This window comes from Pagrus major, chromosome 22 (assembly GCF_040436345.1).
Source record: "Pagrus major chromosome 22, Pma_NU_1.0".
In the NCBI taxonomy this organism is placed as follows: Eukaryota; Metazoa; Chordata; class Actinopteri; order Spariformes; family Sparidae; genus Pagrus; species Pagrus major.
Window position 1 is genome coordinate 11,861,154 of NC_133236.1, and position 20,429 is coordinate 11,881,582.

A 20,429-nucleotide genomic window follows, 5' to 3' on the forward strand; every position below is an offset into this window, starting at 1 on the left:
TTCCTGTTTTGCGTTCAGCATAAACAACACCTAAATAATTGATAACCATCCCAAATCATGCTGAGTAAATAAGGCTGCGGGCATCAGACAACGCCTGAAGCCCTGTTGGTAATCAGTAGGACTCTTTGAAATTACCAGCAAGACACAAAGTTAGAATAGGAATGGATGGATAAGTATTAGATTATATGCACAGTGAGTTGGTGTTCATGAAAAATTCATAATACTGTGATTAGGAATAATTAAAGCACAGATTAAAAAAAGGAAATAAACCATTTTAGTGACTTTACTGAGCAGCAATGGTAAAATCTATCATTTTCATAAAGGTTTTTGCACTTCAGTTCAGACCAAAACACACAATTGGGTTCGCAAAACAATGTGATGAAAAGCAATCAAAGTGCAAATGTCCAATAAACAGGCTTGTATCAGCCTGTGAAGCCGTACAAATAAACCACTAGTTGTGAGGTGTCTAGACAATACTTTGAACATTTCACTGAAGGGTAGACGTTAGAATTCTTTGGACACTGAAATGTCTACAAAATATCTGTCGGCCACAGCCTCACCTCAATTGGGTAATTAGGCGACCCATTGTATACAGTATATACATGCATGTAAATATTTGTGTAATTCTATGGGTGACTTTCACTAAGCGTTTTTATACTGGACAGCAACCCGCCAATTTGGCTGTCCTTTTTGCGGCTAGGTCCGCGAATATAGACGACTGCGGCATATTGAGGGTCCGTTTTGGTCACCCAATATGACGCCTCCATTGCTATGTAAATCCAAGGTGTCAGTGTGCCGGCAATTGCGTGACATGGGCGGAGGTGTCGATGACGTGCACTGTTGTGCGACCCACAGCCGGGAGTTTTAAAAGCAGGAAACAGCTGATCAGTTCATCACTTCATCCGTGGACGTCAAGATGAGCAACTGTAAAGCCGCTGAGTTCCGGGAGATGCTAACCATCACAGCCGAGAGAATTGTCAATAACCAGATCACTCGTCACTGTTCACGCCCAACTACATGCTTCACGTCACGTCACATGTTTACGCCTACCCCAGTGGCGGCTTTTTTGAAAAGGAGGAATAATACACCTCCGTTTCACATAGACAAGGTGGCAGATTGCAGCCTTTACCTGGCTGCAAATGTGGTGCATTTTCTAACTAAAAGGGGCTCCTATTTCCAAAGTAATATTTTTATCAAGATATCTTAACTTTTACTCAAGTATGACATTTGACTGCTTTTTACAACATTGGATAAAAGCAGGATTATCTTTAGAATCACTTGAGAGCAGAAGAAATGTAAAATAAATCAAGCCTTCATGTTCTCATGAGATTTGTACCCGGTAGCAGACAGAATTAAGTGAAATGGAGTTTTACATACATCAACAAGTACTTCATAATGAAAAGTTCAAATCCAAAAGTTATCTTTTGCCAGTTTAATGTATTTTCCGATATTGAAGATGCCATTTTTTAAATTTTAACCCCCTAAACCTAATTTTCTTTTGTGCAAAAATCTGATTGGCAAAAACAGTCAACTGAACAAATTCATAGTAGAGCATATCTGACCTCTTGCAGTGCTCGAGGAGGAAGAGTCCTCTCAGACGGGCCTCCCACCACACTGACACGAACCAGCACGTGATTCCTCTCCACTGATAGACCGTCTATGATGAACTCCCTGAGAAGGTTTAACAGCACGGAAAGGAGATTAGATAACAGCTGAAGTGTGAGAGGTGGTGCAGAAGGAACATTACAATGTTCCTAACGCAATAAACATTTTTCTTGATGTGTGTGCAAGAGCATACCTGCAAGATGACCAGATGAGAAAGACATTTGAAGAAAAAGGACATTGGGCCTTTCAATTCACACACACTTCAGTCCCCCTATTATTGGAGCTCAGATAACTTTCTTTGAAAAGTCTTTTAAACTACTTTGTACAGCGTCTGAAACCACTGAGTGAGACTGAATGTGACTATATCATTGCTCCAAGGCACGCAAGAAAAGAAATAGAAAAGGGTTTCCATGTAGAATTTTCGATAAGATCAGAGAGTACTCCAATTATAAAGGCACTTTAGGGTCGAAGGGTGTCAGCTTTGGTGGATAGTTCTTAGAGCTGAGGTAATTTGGGCTTGAAATTGGGAATAAAGAGGACTATTTTTTCTACATTGCTCTTTCCGAGGGCCTGTTAGCCATAAAATGAAATTTGCATTAATTTCTTTGTGAATAAAACAAAAAAGCCACAGCTGGGGTCAAATAAGATGCGCAGAATGCCCTCACAGTAGTTTTGGTGAATTTGGGTGTCACTGATATTAAAAAGGTCAGAGCTTGAGAAACAAGTAAAGCTTATTAGAAAAAATGAATGACAACAAGTAGGGTGAGCCAAAAAACATATACCAAAAAGTAAAGTTTGAAAAACATTTAAGTGGAGTGAAAAGATGAGGAGGGTTAAAAGAAAAGAGAGATGATGATGTTGTTGATGACAATGGGAGCATGAAGAAAAGAGATGGCAGGAAAAAGGAAGATGGGAGAATAAATTAACAAGTCATCATTCTCCAAAACGCAATGTGAGTCGGCGTTTCAGGGCCATTTCCATTCATAACCAATAGCCATGGCTCTGGCAGCCATTACCAGAAGAAAGGGGCTCTTGAACACCCACTTTCAGAAATGGCCTTTTCACTCTCCGCTTTATTTCATTTTATTTGTGACAAGCCGAACAAACAAACAATTTTTCATCCTGAGCAATGATTAAATTTGGAAGTGTTCTGTCATATCAGGATGATGTACAGAGGAGCAAAAAGCCCTTAGTGAACGACAGAGAGAGAAGGACTGTCTGCACGTCGTGTGTGCTCAACGTGGAAACTGCCTTAACTTCTGAGATAACTTCTTTCAGTTCAACTCAGCTGTGGATGGAAAAAACTGAACTTTCTAGAAAATCTAGAAGGTCCTGTCCAGGTACAGAAAGTACGTTCAATTTGGGGAAATATGCTTATATCTATATTGTAATATAAACCTTATATCTTTTCTTTATCCATACAGAAAAACAAATTGTATTAAGAAGAGTTTGTGGTTTAAGGGGGTGTTAGGTGTTGTAACTACATCTTGAGGACACCTGGGCATAATGACTTGTATATTGAGGACAGCAGGTTAGGCATCATTTTGCCTTTACAGAGATCTATTGCTTTTGCTGGATTCTATTCCTGGTGCAGACCAAACAATCGGACAGAGACTGCATGAGAATATGGGTGTTGGTCACTGCCAAGCAGACTCTGGCGCGGTTCGTTTGAGGTTTTAAAGCAAGCTGACCAACCACAGGAGTGTGTAATTTTAGCATGATTTCAAAAGCTTAATTACTAATTAATCCATCTGCTGAACATGAAATCTGATTTCCCCATGTGGGTCATGATGATGTGTTAATGATGCAGGATGTCGACTGCCACGAATCAACGAGTTATCGAGCTCTCCATGGCTTATTTTTCAAAGTTTTTGGATGTCTTCTGGAGTGAAGAAGACAATTCTTTATAAAAGAATATTCCCTCATTTACAAGTTGATGATAGTGGTAGACAGTACTATCCACAATTTCCCATAGGTGTTTAATTACCCTGAAATCTCATGAGTGCAAAGGGCATCGCACATGATTCACATCATTTTCACACTCATTAAACTATTCAGTGAGACCTCCTGCCCTGTGAATACAGACATGGTCACAGTGGAAGAGAACCTTCCTGTCAGGACTGACATGTTTAATCTAAGTATAAAGGTGATCACACAGAATCACCCTTCCATCTAAGTGAACAAGAGATCCAATTAATGCCATGAGAAGGCTTCTTGTGTAGAAGGGAGCATGTATTTGTTATATTTTTACCTTCATTTATTCAGGTTTCAACTTTAACTTGTCACCCATCTTCAGTTCCAGCATGTAACTCACACATATTGTCTCATTTTTACACTTTTGTTTGTTGCAGACTAAATAAACCAGATACAACATGTTAATTAATGAATTAATTCTCCATCTCTCTCACTTGCCTACACAAGCCTGTGGACGATTTGTTTCAGTTGTTTAATGCTGCTGGCCTGTGGATTTCTTTGTGAAGGACTCTGGTCAGTTTTTCTGCAACAGTCCAAAGGATGTGATGTTATGCCTCGTCTCAGTGCCTCTCTCCTCTCCGCTTACAGAGAGCAACAGTAGCTAACATTATAGCTATTAGAAATAGAGTTCGCCAACGTAATCAAACGACCAGCTTCCAGCACAACACAGAGCCCCTTTAAATAATTCTGACAGAATTATTTAAGTAATTGACAATGATAAAACATGTTAATTTCCAACCATAAATGTTAACTATGTGTAGGTTGGGTCGTACCCCTCGTTGGTGTCCAGCTCGGTGACGTTCTCCCTCTGACTCTGCAGCAGCATGGAGCAGATGTTGTACTGGCTCTCCAGCAGCAGAAAGGAGTCCAGATTACAGCAGAGCACACTGAGCAGTCTGCAACAACACACACACACACGCAAACAAGACATGATAATACAGAGAGTCCTGGCATTATGAGATACTGTAGCAGTGGCAGAACCATGCAAACAAAGACCCCATTTGGACTGTGGCTGTCTCCCCTGGCCCCTGGCTTGTACTGTATGTCTGTGAGTGCTGGATCACTCAACACAATTTTTCTGCAACAGCTCACCGTAGCCAATCGTAAGCTTTGTTAAGTAGGAAGCCTTGGGGAAAGTTTCATGGTTCATTTTCAGTTGCTGGTAATGACACCAGGCTCAAGCAGGCAGTGAAGCTCCAGTGAAATTTTGAGAGACTACAGTGTGTTTTTAAGTCTGTGTTTTAAATGGTTGAATACCTGTAGAGAGGAAAAGCTTCAAACAATCTCTTCAATTTTACCAGTGACTTTTGAACTTCAGCGTTAGCACTGGTGTATCTGATGAATGTGTTGGTTTCAAGAACATCATAATTAATGTTACTCCAGAACCTAGACTTAACCCGTCATTGCTGTTACAGGTTTTTTTTCCAGGAGGCATTATTTAACCTCTTTGGAACATATTATCACACTGTTCACTCAGTTTTCCATTTCTTTGCAGTTCTCTGTCACTGTTGCTTACCTTAAGGCAACCAAAATACTCGGCTAGTTTTAGAAAAATATGGCTTGGGTTCAAATAAACCCTTTCACAACATTAAACACATGTTTGAAGGGATTACCTCTTCCATGTGCATATTTTCCCCCGTATTTTTCCCCGAGTCGCAAAGGTATAACATTACAGAGATGCCATTGCTCAGTTGCTACAACACCAACAAGGCGATATCAGGTGGATTACTACTGGTCACGGTCTTATTTTTAACAATTTCAGTATTTTAAAAAGATGTATTTTTATGGAATAATCATTAAAATCCCAAAGGAACAAGGTTGGTAACCATTGCCCCTAGACCAAATTTCCACCACCTCCTCCCATTTGTGTCAGAGCTTATCTGAATTTGGAGAGCAATTAAGTGCTTATTACAAAGGTTCTGTACGTGTGTCACCGGTGTGAAGCATTGATCAAAACAATCTAGTTAGTGTTTATTGTCTGCCTCCTCTTCACTCTACCCCCGCAATTAATTTGGCAGAACTGGCCTCTGAAATATCTGGTATCTCGCAAATTGGTATTTTTCTCATGACAACGATGCAGCTCAACTATATTATTGTCATTTAACCCATTATTCCCATTATATTCATTGTATGAGGATGTTTAAAAATGTTCCCCTCATTTTTAAACAGGTTCAGAACATTCTAGGTTTTAAAATCTACAGTACTGCTCTCTCGCAGAGAGTTAGATGAGAAGATCGATAGCCCTCTCATGTGTGTGCATTAAGTATAGAGCTTGAGCCAGGAGGCGAGCTTAGCATAATGACTAGAAAGCAGGGGCAAACAGCAAGTAGCTTGTCTCTCAACGTTAAAAGCAGCATCTCTATAGCTAACTGATTTACACTTCTTATCCTAATCCGTGTGCAAACAAAAATGTTAAAGTTGTTGGTTTCAGACTGAGTTATGTGCTAGAAATATGTTTTTACAAGCAACAGTTTATCTTTTAATCTGACATTACAGTGACAAAACTCCAGAGTGGGGATACCAAAGGTGCCACCAAAAGTACTGTTATACGAAATGTATATAGAGGAAAAGCTGATTACTAGGCCTACTACCAGCATGTTAATAAACCAATATTTTGGCGTCAGGACCCACAGGATTCAACCCGTGAGTAATAGGCAGAACAAAATGCAGTCGTGACTGTAAATGTCAGACACACTGGATCCAGACCCCTGCCCCCTCTGTGATTACCACCTCAGGATCAGTTGATTGTGGTGAATTTTCATTCCAGTTTAATCGGGTGTGTGTAGATACTATGAATTCCTAACTAAAAGGCAGGGAGATGAGGTGCCTGTCAGAACCTGCCGGAGGAAGGTGTCTCCCCTGCAGACCAGCACCTCCAAACTGCACTCCCATCTCCGTGATCACCACCCATCTGAAGAACTAAAGGTTCACTGATCAGTTTGTTTCTTTTTCACAAATAAGGACTTTTGCTAAAAAAGGTGAGTGTCCTGTTTCTGAACAAAATGGTGGGTAAAATAACTCCAGTATGTTTTAGTGACATTTAAAGAGTTTTAATCATTTATTGATGCTTGTCGAGATATACAATATTATTATTGGGATTTGCAATTATTTTGAAGAGGGGTTGTAAATTGTGACATGAAATTTTCATATCGCACCATGCCTACTCCAGAGTCACATTTTTCATATATTTACATTTCTGTTTGTGTACGAACTAAACAAATACGATACAACTCATTAACATGCTAAGTGGGTATGTTTTTTTTTTACTTTTAAACAGGCTAGCTGTTTCCTCTCTGCTTCCAGTCTCCCCTCCTGGCTCAAGCTTCATACCTAATGTACAGACATGAGAGTGGTATTGATTTTCTCATTTAACTCTCTGCATCAAAGCAAATAAGCGTATAAAATGTTGAAATACAGTATTTCATTTCATTGCAGTATCTTCCGAGCTCTCATAACTGAACAGGAATACAGTGACATCTGGGATGAATATTGTGTGACTATCAGCATTGTGATTTTCTTTTTCCAGTAATGAATAAAGACTAACTGCCAATTACTGATAGAGAGCACATATAGGGTGAGGCATTTCTCAGTTGACCAGAACCATAACGACCCATTAGCCAGTTAATAGCCTAAAAGGGGGCAGTCCTAATGCAAGTAAAGCAACAAAACACAGTCTGGATGATTCATCTGCTTCTGTTTGTTTCTTAATTAGTAACACAGCCTTGTACCATCTTTGGTGTTTTCTGCAGATGCATCCTGCTGATGCTTGAGGCCATGCACGTCTTTAAATTAGTAAAAATTAGTTGAATATGAAAAGTATATTAGAGTAATTTTAGACAGTTTTAAGTACATGTTTATTTCCTTCACTATCACTGCTATTAATTTACCACTATTTTTCAGAATAAGGCTTAAAAAACAACAAATGCTCAATGAAATCAAATGTCATGTTTATTTTTACAAGGCTGTAAGAGCAACCCTGATCCAATTTTTTTTTTTTTTTTTTTTTTACAAATGCCATTTCAATTTCTAATAGTGCCTGTTCGTTGACTGACTTACAAGTGGTAGTGTTAAGCCCTGCATGCTGTTTGGTGTGTTGTGTGTGTTTATCTTTGTGAAGCACATCTCTTCTTTTAAGCAGCTGCTTTGATTCCTGATGTGCCGGGAAGTTATTTGGACTCCAGTTTGACTGACAACTCTACTCAGTCATTCTGACAGCAGCACAGCAAGAGGCTGAGAGTCCGTCAGGCCTTCTGACCTCTCTCTGTTTGAAACTAAGCAATAGGGAACCAGGTCTGCTTCCAGCTTGTCTCTTTGACAGGCTTCTCTTATATTAAGTGGGGGGAAGACTGTCTGTCCAATCCGAGGTCTTTTAAAATGTTTACCTGTTCTGAATAGTATATCATTGGCAACAATACTAAAACAATAGCAGTGGGAATTTTGCTGCCTGTAGGAGTTTTCATTCTAGAGTTGCATCTATTGATTGGTTTCATAGCAATTAATCTGCTTATTATTTTCTCAATTAATCGTTAGACAAACAATCATAAAAGACTTCCCAGAGCTCGAGTTCTGTTCCAAAACCCCAAAATATTTCATTTACTGACTTACTAGATGAAAACCAGCAGATACTATTAGTGTCATGGTCACAGGTTGTCATTCATCATTTTGATTGGTTGCCAAGCTTTAAGAAGGCAGGTCTTATGTAATATCGTATTCACCCCGATGAGCTGGATGCAACGCTACAGATCTCTGCCTCCAGCAGCAGTGAATGACTTTCTTTTGATGAGGATGATATCGCTTCCTTCAACCTCTGACACTGAAGTCACTGAATATTTAAAGTCAGGGTCAGAGATGAAGATCCTGAACTGTTTCCCAACAATAAAGACTAAATCCATAAAATTTAACACAGTGATGCTGTGTAGAGTGCCTGTGGAGAGGCTCCTAAGTCTGGGCAGTCTTGTCTTTGGTGATAAACACGTCAAATACACTAGAATAATCTACTGTAAAGCCAAGGTTTAGTGAGTGGGCGACTCAAATGAGTTTCTTTGGGTGAGTTTGTCCTATTAAATGGAGTTCAGAAGTCATTTAAACATATTTTTTTCCATGGTGTTAGGAGGGCCAGTCTCATATATTATTGTATTTATTGGTCTATTATTTTAAGGAAATTATTATTTGTACAAGGTGGTATGGGAAGGCCAAGATCTTTTATATTGTTTTTCTTTATTGATACAGTTTTATTTTAAGGCAGTACTGTAACAGTCTGCTGCCAGCATCACCTTGATTCTCCCATGTGTGCAATTGAGTCTTGTTCTCATCACGTTTTTCTGTGAAGTGCTTTTCGGGCTGTTTTTTTAGCCAACTTTGCTGTCGGCTTTGTGGTATTAAAAAGTACAAAAATGAAAAGATCTTGTGTGTGTGCTTTTAGGAGAGGGATTTGTGCTGATATATGGGCATATGTAAGGTTTAAACGTTATATTGTTAACTGGCAATTATGTGACTATGCATCTCATAGGATGTAATGCAAAAGTATCATCATGAGTAGTGTGACAAATTACTTTCTACAGGGAATAAAGAAGTAAAGAAATGTATTAGTCTTTTTTAAAAGTAACAAGTAATTTGTAATGCATTACTTTTGGCTGGCCCCAACCACACAGTCAAGTGAGCAATGCTGCAGACAACAAGTGGTGCAACAAGCTCACAGATTTCAGTTTCAGGTCAAGACTGCGTCTTGTTGTTGGCAATTAAGGAATCTCCATCATGCACGAATAATGGTTTTGTTTTAGTTTTTTACCAGGGAAATCTCTCATATTTAAATCCCTCCAGTCATAATGACAGGTGAAATATTTCCCTCTAAGCAAAATTTGAATTGTATTATAGCTGGATGAGCATAAACAAGATAGTTGATTGATGTGTCTCATTCCAGGTGGTCAAATACCGATGCTTTGGGTTGGTGATGCATGTCAGCAGTGGCCTCCGTGAATTATTTTAAGTTCAATAAACACAGATAATTTTTGACTGGTTTTTCCCCCATTTGTCCAGGATCTTAAAATCTTCCAGGACGTGGAAATGGAAACGCTGATTAAAGGCCTTGTAACGCCCACCAGTGTAATAATGTCCACAAACGTATTGTGTGTAGTTTGTGTAATGAATTTACACAAACTACACACGTAACACGCAATTTCCCACAAATGTAATAACTATTAAGTTTGCAGGGATTTATTACGTTTGTGGGGAAGTGAAAGTCTTTATTGTAATAACTTCCCACAATTGTAATAATACAATGAATAATGGTCGTTGTGGTTGTTGTTTGTTTGTTTGCCTATACACCTACTAATACTACTGACCGTGGGTGCAAAATCCAGCTGCTGACTCTTCGCTCCACTATCACATGTTACGTTTGTAGTAGGCAGCGGCTATTACGTTTGTGGAAAATGTATTACATTTGTGGGTTTATTACATTAAATGCTGCAGATTTTTATTACGTTTGTGGTTTATTACGTTTGTGGACATTATTACATTGGCGGGCGTTACAGGCCTGTTTCACTAGTAAAGTCAGAGCAGACACTGGAACCATCTTTGCATTTTCGCTTAGAAAATGACTTATGACTATTAATCAGCTGGCATATTTGGTCATTTTTGGGGTTTGCAACTAACTAGCTAGCCATAGTACGTGGTGAGCAAGAAATTATTGTAATGCCAAACTGAATGGCTTGGCACATGCAATGCACTGTAGCTCTATAGTATGCCAAACACCTTGATGTGGGTAATGTGTAAATAATGTGTAAGAAAAAAGAAAGATCAGGAAAGTAACTAAATGGCCATGTAGGTTTAATTTGATTTCTCCATGTTGTTTCATACTTGTCCTTTTTGGAAATAAGAACTGTAATCTCTTGTAGGACAAGAAAGAGGCTGGAAGATTGTTGAGACACTACAATCCATCTCACCTGAGAGTTGAAGTTGTTGTCATTCAAGCTGACAGCGACTACAACTCACTTTATCTTAGGTTGGAAGACTTTCACTGAAACACCCATTTATGACAGATGATTACTCTCTTGATGATGTGCGCACATGCACCAGAGGACTTATGTATAAACCAATCACCTACAGTAATCTGCTTGCCAGTCTGACTGATGATCATGCTACAGGTTGATTAGTCATGCCTGACGAGAGATGCAAATGGTTAGCTTTACCATTTGGGAGGCTTCTATCATTGACAGTCAGGAGGGCCCGCTTAAATCAATCATAAAATCATTAAAAGGTGCAGCAAAGCAAAGAAATGCTGCCGGAGCAAGGAATCGTTTCCCACAGGTTTGTGGAAATATAAGTGCATCCCCCAAAACAGTTTACAAGTTCTGCCTCTAACAACAAAAACAGACTAAATGTGTGACCACACCACTCTTAAGATAATCTTTTATAAAGAGTTTGCTACCTCGATGTGTGCAGATAAATAATCTGGGTAGCACACTTCTGGCTGTGCATTCATAAAGATCAATTAAAAGCCTCATTTGGGCCTTAACACTGCATACAACTCCCAATGGCCCCATGAAACGTTACTATACTACGAGGAATCTCACTTTTGTTTCATTACTGAGCCTGGAACAGAACAAAGTTATATCTTCTTTGTTGTAAATCTCAAGGTGATTTCACATCCGACTTGTTTGATGCTAAAGAATAATACTCTTACTATATTTATTTTCTCGTATTCATTCCTTATCTATTTTAATCTAGTTAACTTTGTCTATGGCGATGAGACAACTGAATTAAAACAAGGACAAAAACATCTTTATCTTCTCTACATCTCCAGCTACAGTTAAGACTGTGACAGCCATTTGCTCCACGTTATTGCAAAGGTGGCCAGTGGCCAAGATTTGTTATGTGTGTCCTTCCTCATCTCATCGCTATATTTTTAAATTAGAATGTCCATTTTTATAATAATATGTCTAGTGCTTAGTGGAGATTTTGCTGCGGACATAAAAAAAATGATCTAATCAAATAATTTGTGAAGTTCTGCCCCAGCACACACACTTGACGTGTTCAGAGTCATCAATAGCAAAGACAGGAGAATAAAGGCATCTAAACAATTCAGACAGGGGAAAAACACGGGGAAAGAGAGCTGGTTGCCATCACAACAAAGAGGCTTCAAGTATGAAGGAAAAGGACAGAGGGATTTTAGCTCTCATTAGCCTGTGAAGATCAAGAGGAGTGGAAATTGCGGCTTCTTTTTTCAAGAGGGCTGCACTTCAGGAAAGCTTAGCGCATGTTTGCTTGACAGTGGTGCAGTGATTAAACCTGCACTAAAAAAGTTTATCTATGAAGAATCAAAAGCTAAGACATTCTGCTGGAGTGAAGTAGCTTAGATTTATCTGGTGGCTGAGTTACTTTTTTTAAATATTTTTTGTCAAAAAACAAAACACAATGAACTAATAGTTGTCCAAAAAATACACATAAAAGGGGTAGGTTGATATAACTAGCTTGCTATCTAGCTAGTTCAATACACTTTACTTTCTTAACTTCAAAGTTTCTACAAATGGACATTAGTATCTAACTTTTGCCCTAAGTTACAACTAAAGTTATGTAAAATATAGCACAGCCTTCCTTTTTCCAATGTTGGTTAAATAGCTAGCTAGCTGTGCTTGGGGCTTGGCATTTCATTAGCCATATAAAATGTTGTATACTACCTTACTTACTACCCCATAAGCTGGTGGAATGGACTTGATTTATCATCCTCTACAGACTCAGATAGTATGTTGAATAAGCATGATACTATAAGGATTGCAAGACCATGCATTGTATTGGGTTTCCTTTGACCCCCAACCCCCCCGATTTTCATTGTTTGATTCTTACTCTGGCTACACTGTTAACACTTGGTGACATATTCATTATTTACAGTGAACATGGGCAGTGTAGTTTATTTTGAGTAAATTCCAGATACTCTGTCATGTTGGCATAAATGCTCACTGTGCATTAAATGTGTTTTAATCTTCAGCTGAAAAACACAAAAATGCACTATTTACTGCAAAAAACCACATTGCCCAGCTGTTTTGGGAAATTATTGAGCATTTGCTGCCTTATATTTATGAAATGTTTCAACACGCAGGACGCCTCACAGAATAAAAGCACATGAAGTGCAAAACTGAGTGGCAGTTTCTGCACTTTGTATCAAATCAGACTACTGTACACATGCAAACAATACGTTAACTTTTTGTTTGTTTAGTTTGAGGAATTTAGGACAAACCACATCAGATAGAAAAACAACCTGCTGCTGTCATCTCTTATTCATTATGTGGTGAACGTGATAGATCGACACCTGTGCACATTATTGAGGCCGAGTCCCCTCACTCCCCCTGTCTACTGTGGTCCTGTAATCACACAAGCTAGCAGCCTTTGTGATTGTGTGTTTGACCTTAGATGAAGTCAAGTTTCTGTCTCTCAAGGATTACAAGATTTACAGCAACTAAAGTGAAGGATTTGTCCACAATGAGATTCATAATCAAACACAAGTCTTAAACCCTTACGAATACATGCATCAGTCAAGAATAATAGCATTTTTTGGTATTAATACTGAGCTCAGAGCAAAATCATTAAATCTTGTCTTTGTCCCTTCTGGCGATTTTTGTGTCCTCCTATTTATTAGTGATAAATACATAAATGAACAAAGAGTCTCCTAATCAGACAGGCGTTTGGTTGCCAGGTTGTCAGCCTAATTAGAGTTCCTTTTTTAAACCAACTATATGTCTCAGTGGAAAATGCTTAATCTGTTGTACCAAGCATCTAAGAGTATCTGCAGGTTTCAGAGTCAAACCTAATAACTTTTTAATGCTATTTGTGATTCTGTTTAATTCAAATGATGCAGAATCAAATAAACAAACAGAAAAATAATGACACACTGGAGGAAGGAAGAGCTACTTGGATCTGGACAGTGATGAAACACAAGCAGGTGCTCCTTATGCATTGGTAGGTTAATACTATCCACAAGGAGGGGAACAAAAAGCTGAAAGTGTCCTTTATCATCTCAGCCAGGTTATTAAAACCAAGACCAATGCATATCACGTGTGATTGTTTGACCCAAAGGTAGAAAGTTGTGGGGACAATGGCCTTGTTTTCAATCGAATAGTCATGACATTAAGGCTTCTTTAGGTTTAATATATCCATTAGCAGCGCAGCTACATTGTTAAAAACAAAACCAATGCATATCATGTGTGATTATTTGACCCAGAGGTAGACCAGTGTGGGTTCAATGATCTTTTCCTATCATGTAGCCATGATATTAAGGCCTTTTTTAGTTGGAAAAGTCCTTTATTTTTGCGGTTACATTATTAAAAAACAAGACCAAGGCCTAGCATGTGCGATTGTTTGACCCTGAGGTAGATCAGTGTCGGGTCAATGGTTTTGTTTTCAAACTTGAGAAGAAAGCCTTTCTTACTTTTCGTACTAACAAAACAGTTTGCCTTGAATTTCAAGAGGGAATCTATTCCCTTCTTTGTAGACAGTCGAAGAAAAATAAATCAAGTTGGCACTTTATAATTAAACACTGTGATGAAATGTCTGTAGCTTAACTGGGCACTGAGGGAAAAAGGGGGGATTGTGTTCAGCTGGGTGAAAAATATAAAACAAGTTTAGTATATTGATGAAAACTGTTTTGTGTTAATGTAAAAATCTGATACCCTTGTGGTTCGGCAGTTTTGTGAGGTTAGTTTTTACCATTAAACTACCTGACTTTACTGCAGACGTTTGCAGACCTTTAAGCTGGGGGCGCTGTTCTCCACTAAATGCAAATTGGGACCAACCCATACTACAACAGTTAACCCATAAAACAATTAAATACAGCTTTACATCACAGGAAATCACACTGCTGGTATGTTAAAATCCTAAGGGGCTAATTCATAATCCAATAGATGCATGTGTCAGGGCGAGTTCCAATGCATGAATCACTAAAGTTGGCTCTACCTGCTGTGATGGTTTAGCTTCTGAAGTGTGTGCTGCATGTTTTACTGGTCTGTGGTGAAGCGTCCTCTAGACCTCCTCCCCACAGCATCCTGAAGCAGCAACAGAGGAAGATTGCTTTTTTCAGTGCTGTGACAACCACTGCAACAGGAGGTCTCTCCTGCCAGCTGCCATCAGTTCCCGAGTGGTTATATGATGTATGAAATGACATTGTGAAAAAGATCGCTCATAGTGATGAATCTACAGAGGACTTTCACCGCAATCTGCACTTTATAGTGAATTTCAGCTCATTGTTTAGTCATCCAGTCTGTAAATGTAATGTTTTGGTTCTCTCTCACTGCTCTCATAATGTAGTTTTTGGACCACCATCAGCAGACAGCAGGAGTTGATGATGAACATAGTGGTGTATTTAGCAGCTAAAGAGCCAGATATCTCTGTCAGGACAACAGAGCTTGAGAGAGATAGAGTGAATATAGAGTGCTGCAGAAACAAGTCCTTAAGCCATGAAATAAGTTAGGAAGTTATTGAGTTTTTGCAAGTGGAGTTTTAATTTAGATGTCTGAAATAAGGTGTGTGGTAAACACGCCTAAGAGATTTCCATGTTTTTCTCTACATTAGTAAATACCTCACATTTGAATTAAAAAGTGTTGAGCTTTAAAAATAAATAAATTGGTGTAAATTTGTGAATATTATCTCGCTGAGAATCATGAAGTTGTGTTCACCACAGAGCTTCTTTTTAAAACAAAAATCCCACAGGCTTTTTGACAAGGGGACCAGAGCAATACTAACTTCTGGGTTAGCCTACAAAAATAGGTCATCCCTGCCGCTCTCTATTGGACTAGCATTAGTCAGGTGACAAGAATCATGACTCTGAATGAAAGTTGGAGTTGCTCCATAAGGGCTGGATGTGTGAATAAGCAACTGTTTGCTGACAAGTTCACCATATCAACCTAAAAGTTGATGATATGTCAGTGCTCTTTACAATTAGCCTTTCATTCACAGACAGACAGACAGACAGACACACACACACACACACTTACAAACAGCTACCATGCAAGGAGGTTTTGTTAATATTTTGCTTATTGAAGATATAAATTACCCACTGTAAATGTGTTTTTAATATCTGCTGGTAGTGATATATATTTTGTATAATTATATACCTTAATAGTGTGCATACTGCACTTTATACTTATTAAACATACAGTATACAGCTTTCACTGACAGTATAATACAACCTTCAGTGCCATTTCTATCTTGGCCCATCTGTGCTCTCCTCTGTTCTCTCTGTGTGTGCTTTTTAATTCTTTATTTCTTTGGACACATTGTTTATTAATCACTTCAATGTCCTTGCCGCAATACTGATGCAATTTCCCCCTCTGGGATCAATAGAGCACTATCCCTGTACAATGGTACCATAACCCTTCAGGCTGTGGATAATCAGGAAATCAAATGAAAATAGGTACTGTTGTATTGTGGGTGATGCTGCATTAAAAAGGACAAGGTTTAAGCCTTTTTTGGGGTCAATGTTTAGAGTTCACATTGGTTTACTGAACAGTGTATAATACTGTAGAAATATAATAATATCCAAAGCTCAATGGTCATAGAATTTGAACTGGATCGACGTGGCAAAAACCTGGAAGACTGGAAATGTCATTCACCCCCTTTCACCGTATTTGAGATGTTTTGCTATTTCCAATAAATGATGTAACTGAACTGAAATCCAGCTGTGTGGAGCCTTCAAACATCAAATTGTAACAGCAAATTTACCCAACTTAATCAAAAACCTCTAACATTTCAAAATTAACATGGTATGACTCGATTAACTGATAGTAAAATGCTACATTTAGCACATTTTGCGAGGGCGAGTTTGCCGGTTAAATCCATCAGTCTGGGTGGTAAAAGAACAGAGCATCTTGTTCCTTTCACTTGGCTTCTGGATGTTAATAGGAGTGGGCTGACTGACAGGCACAGACAGAGTGAGTGAGTCAGCTGGGCTCCAAACAAGTCAAAGCTATTGTGATTCAGAAAGCGTTTAAAGAGGCAAAGGAATGCACAGCAGCCACTGGAGCATTGCACACCAAACCAAGACACATATGTACCTGTGTATGTAAAGACCTTTTCTTACACAGAGTGCTTTACATCAAGTCCCCCTCCTTTCAAAAAAGTGTTTTTCTTCTTGCTCCTATAGTTAAATGTTTGAGCTTTACTGTGTAGAATGATGTATGTGAGAAGGATGTTATAGCCGCACAATTAATTGAAATATTATCAAAATCATAGATTTTTTCATGAAGGTTAAATGTGTGATAAAACAGAATTATAAATAAGTGCTGTATTGCTGCAGTGCGCCAGGTAGTTTGTTATACAGACCCATCTGGAAAGGACCTGCAAGAAAGCAGGCGCTTTCAAAAACTGTTCGGTAGGTGATTAGACGAACCATCTGTCTATCACAGTCGATCAAGGAGCTAACTTTAACCAATCAAATCAACAGCAGCAGAGTGCTACCACCAGTGGAGCCTGTTGGTAAATCAAACTCTAACCAAATCCATCGAGAGAAGAGCGAAAACATCTTTTCATCGAGAAGGTTAGAGTTATTCTTTGCTCTTCTTTTAATAATATACTCTCCAGTTCTGATATAACTGATGCTATAGCAGCAGCTAAGCTAACTTCTTGAGGGGCCACCATGGTTGTTTTTAAATGCTTCTCTTGCTAATCGTCACCCCAAATGATCAGATGATCATGGCATGAGATATATCCTGGCCTACAAATCTTTTTCTCCAGATGTAAGAAAACATGTTTTTTTGGTACAGCCCCAAACAAATTTTATATGAAATTAAAATTGTGATGCTTATATGATCATTCCCACTAATCATGAATATCGTAATATCTGTCAAAATAATCGCATTATGATCTCTTTTTTTACCAGCTTGCACAGCCCCACTCAAAGTGCAAATTTCCTCTGCGCTCATTGAAAATATGATGGCATGAATATGAGGCAGGCATACGAGCATGATTTGTGACATCACAAACCTTTCGGAAGCAAATCCTGGTCCAAGATTCATTATTTGCATTTTTTGGGAATTTTTAACGAGGGAGAAGAAGTAGGTGCTATTTTAAGGATTTTCTTCTTTTTTTTAAAACCAAGCCAAACCAACATTGGAGAATTTTTATGTATGTCTTAATACATGTGTGATGGATGTCTTTAATTCTCTGAAAAAAATGTCCTCTAGCTGAATTTAACTTTGGCATACTGAGGCTTTTTCTTTTGTCTTTTGTTTTGTAATTGACACTTAACTGTTTATTGCTGATGCTTTAGATAAGTAAGACCTTATCTGCTTGACGATTAGACACCATTAGACGCCCTTTCAACCTTCAGCCCTGTTTCATAGAAATTACAACTAATTAGGAGACATCTTGTGTAAAACTTTGCATATTCATAGATTCTGGAATTTTTAATGAGGGAGAAGGAGTAGGTGCTATTTTAAGGATTTTAATGTGGTAATTATACTGCAAAAAACATGTCAGACATGTCATTAGAGAAACTTTATGTATACCTTAATACACACGTAGCGTGATCTCGAACAATCAAACTAACCTAAGCTACAAAATGCAACTTTCTTCAGATAGTTTTTTCTTTTTTAATTATAGTCATTTTGACAGGACATTATTGCAGTATTAACTTGTACTGCAACCCTACTCCTGAAATTGAACCTTAACTCAAAACTGAAGATAGTTTTCCATTTTAGAGGAATTTCTTCACCCCCTTCACACTTATGATGTCTGTTTTTCATAAATATAGAAATACACAGACAGACAGACACAGACAGACACAGACACACACACAGACACACACACACACACACACACACACACAGCCCAGCTTATTTCTCTCTTATCCAGAGAAATCCTTTCATCAGCTTTTCAGTGCTGGGTAATCAAAGTATAAAGCGCCATGTCAGTCTGCTATTGCCAGAGGCTGACGTGTGAGTGTGAGTGTGCGTGTGTATGAATATGCGTGTGCAGTCACCAGGTGCTAACACGATAACGTGTGTGTCCCCGCCAATGTTAAGTAGTATGGAAAAAATATCAATCTCACCTCAGGCCGAATGTGTGAGACTGCTCGTAGTAGAACAGGGAATTAATCTTCGCGTCTGAATTCACAGCAATCAGCCTGTCAATCAAATCCTGAGGAGTAAAATGAGAGGCTGTGACAACGAATGCAGCAGTGAAGCAAAAATTAAAAAAGCATGGGTATTTATATGTATGGTGAGAAATGCACATCAGCCTCAGTGTATTGGGTGTTAAAGAGGAGGACTTTGCGAGGTAAAACAAATGTGTGGGTGGTGGTTAAAGGCTAAATAAAAAGAGCAAACATGCCCTCAAATGGATGAAAGAGGCATTGCATGAAGTCAGGACGACACTGTGAAAAACACTCACAGGGATGGAGGTTGGCATCTCTCTCAAGGTGTATTCACTCTTGTTGGCTAAAGGCTGCCGGCCCAGGAGCTCCCACACCGATTGGGAAGAGGAGAGCAGGTTGACCAAGGACAGAAAGGACTGGTGAGACAGAAAGTGAGACTGATAATCAGAGGGATAGAGAAAGTAGTAAAAACAAGCAAGAACTAGAATGGCAATCAGTAGAGCGCATACCTCTGCCAAGACCCGACAGTCCCCTTTTGTACTCACTCATAGATACAATTTTCATCAAGATCCATGATTTGTGGAAATCCATTCAGTAGTTTCTGTGTAATCACAAACCAACCAACCAACCAACCAACCAACAAACAAACAAACGGACACAGGTGAAAACATAACTTTCTTAGCAGAGGTGAGAAAAAAAACAGGTAAAGAGTGATAAATAATCTACACTCCAAACTCACAACTGATCCTTTTTTGAACATGAATATAGCAGCAACAACTGTTTGTATGTAAATATATAGCTGGATCTAAAAATTCTAAGCAAGAAAAAGGCTATGCAGTAATAGAATCTTGATCCATATTTGATCACCACTACCTAATTTGACAGTTTGATCCGAGTTTCAAGAGCAGTGTGTTCAGATGCCTTTTTTTCCCAACTTTTTTGACTGGATGACACATGCTGGTGCCCTGGTACGATATTTAGTGGCAGTGATTGTCTGAAATGTATGTAACCTTTAAAGTGTGAACTATTTGTGAAAAGTGATCTAGTGTGGAGTCACTGATGATGATTCAGGTGATTGTCATCAAGATTTAATTTTATCTAATTTAAAGGTACTTTAATCATAATTTGTGCCATCTATTTAGTACCTCCACATAGGAGGTTATGTTTGTGTGTGTGCGTTTGTTGGTTGGTTGATTCGTCAGCAGGATTACACAAAAACTACTGAATGGATTTCCACAAAACTTGGATGGAAGATGGGCCCCGTCCCATCTGAATAAAGGGACGGATCAAGGAATTTTTTCTCACTTTTCTTTAACATTCAGGCATCAGATAGGTTGATAAAAGAAAAAATGTGATGGCTCATTAGTCAGTTGATACCGATATCAAGCTACAACGATGAAAACAATGTATTAGTCAATTGAAAGAACAAATTTTGCAAACTATTTTAAAAAATCGATTTGTTGTTTTAGTAATTTTTCCAGCAAAAATGTCAAACATGTCAAAACAAAGCAAACCTGAAAAAAAAGGATGTTACAGAAATAGAAAGCTGCTGACTGCATGTTAGCACTGTGTGAACACCATGAAATTACATCTGAACATGTGAACACAACAGCAGCCTGAAGGATAAAGTCTTTCTGCTCTCATCAAGAAGAAAATGGAAATACATAAATTAGAAGAAAAACAATGTAAGCACAATGAAACATACATGAAAGGATCAACAAAGCCTTTAACAATTGCAATGGTTGTAAAAAAGGATATAAACATCTGTGGG

At 38.5% G+C, this 20,429-nt stretch overlaps 1 protein-coding gene across 1 annotated transcript in view; it reads right to left on the reverse strand.

The window, feature by feature from the left end:
* tbc1d32 (TBC1 domain family, member 32) overlaps positions 1 to 20,429 on the reverse strand; it is an 88,818-nt gene that overhangs the window by 45,659 nt on the left and 22,730 nt on the right. The window contains exons 22-25 of the mRNA XM_073492988.1: positions 18,955 to 19,074; positions 18,614 to 18,702; positions 4,353 to 4,475; positions 1,563 to 1,671 (exon numbers count right to left, since the gene is read on the reverse strand). Coding sequence (XP_073349089.1) covers positions 1,563 to 1,671; positions 4,353 to 4,475; positions 18,614 to 18,702; positions 18,955 to 19,074 — 441 coding nt within the window. The remainder of the gene's footprint in view (positions 1 to 1,562; positions 1,672 to 4,352; positions 4,476 to 18,613; positions 18,703 to 18,954; positions 19,075 to 20,429) is intronic.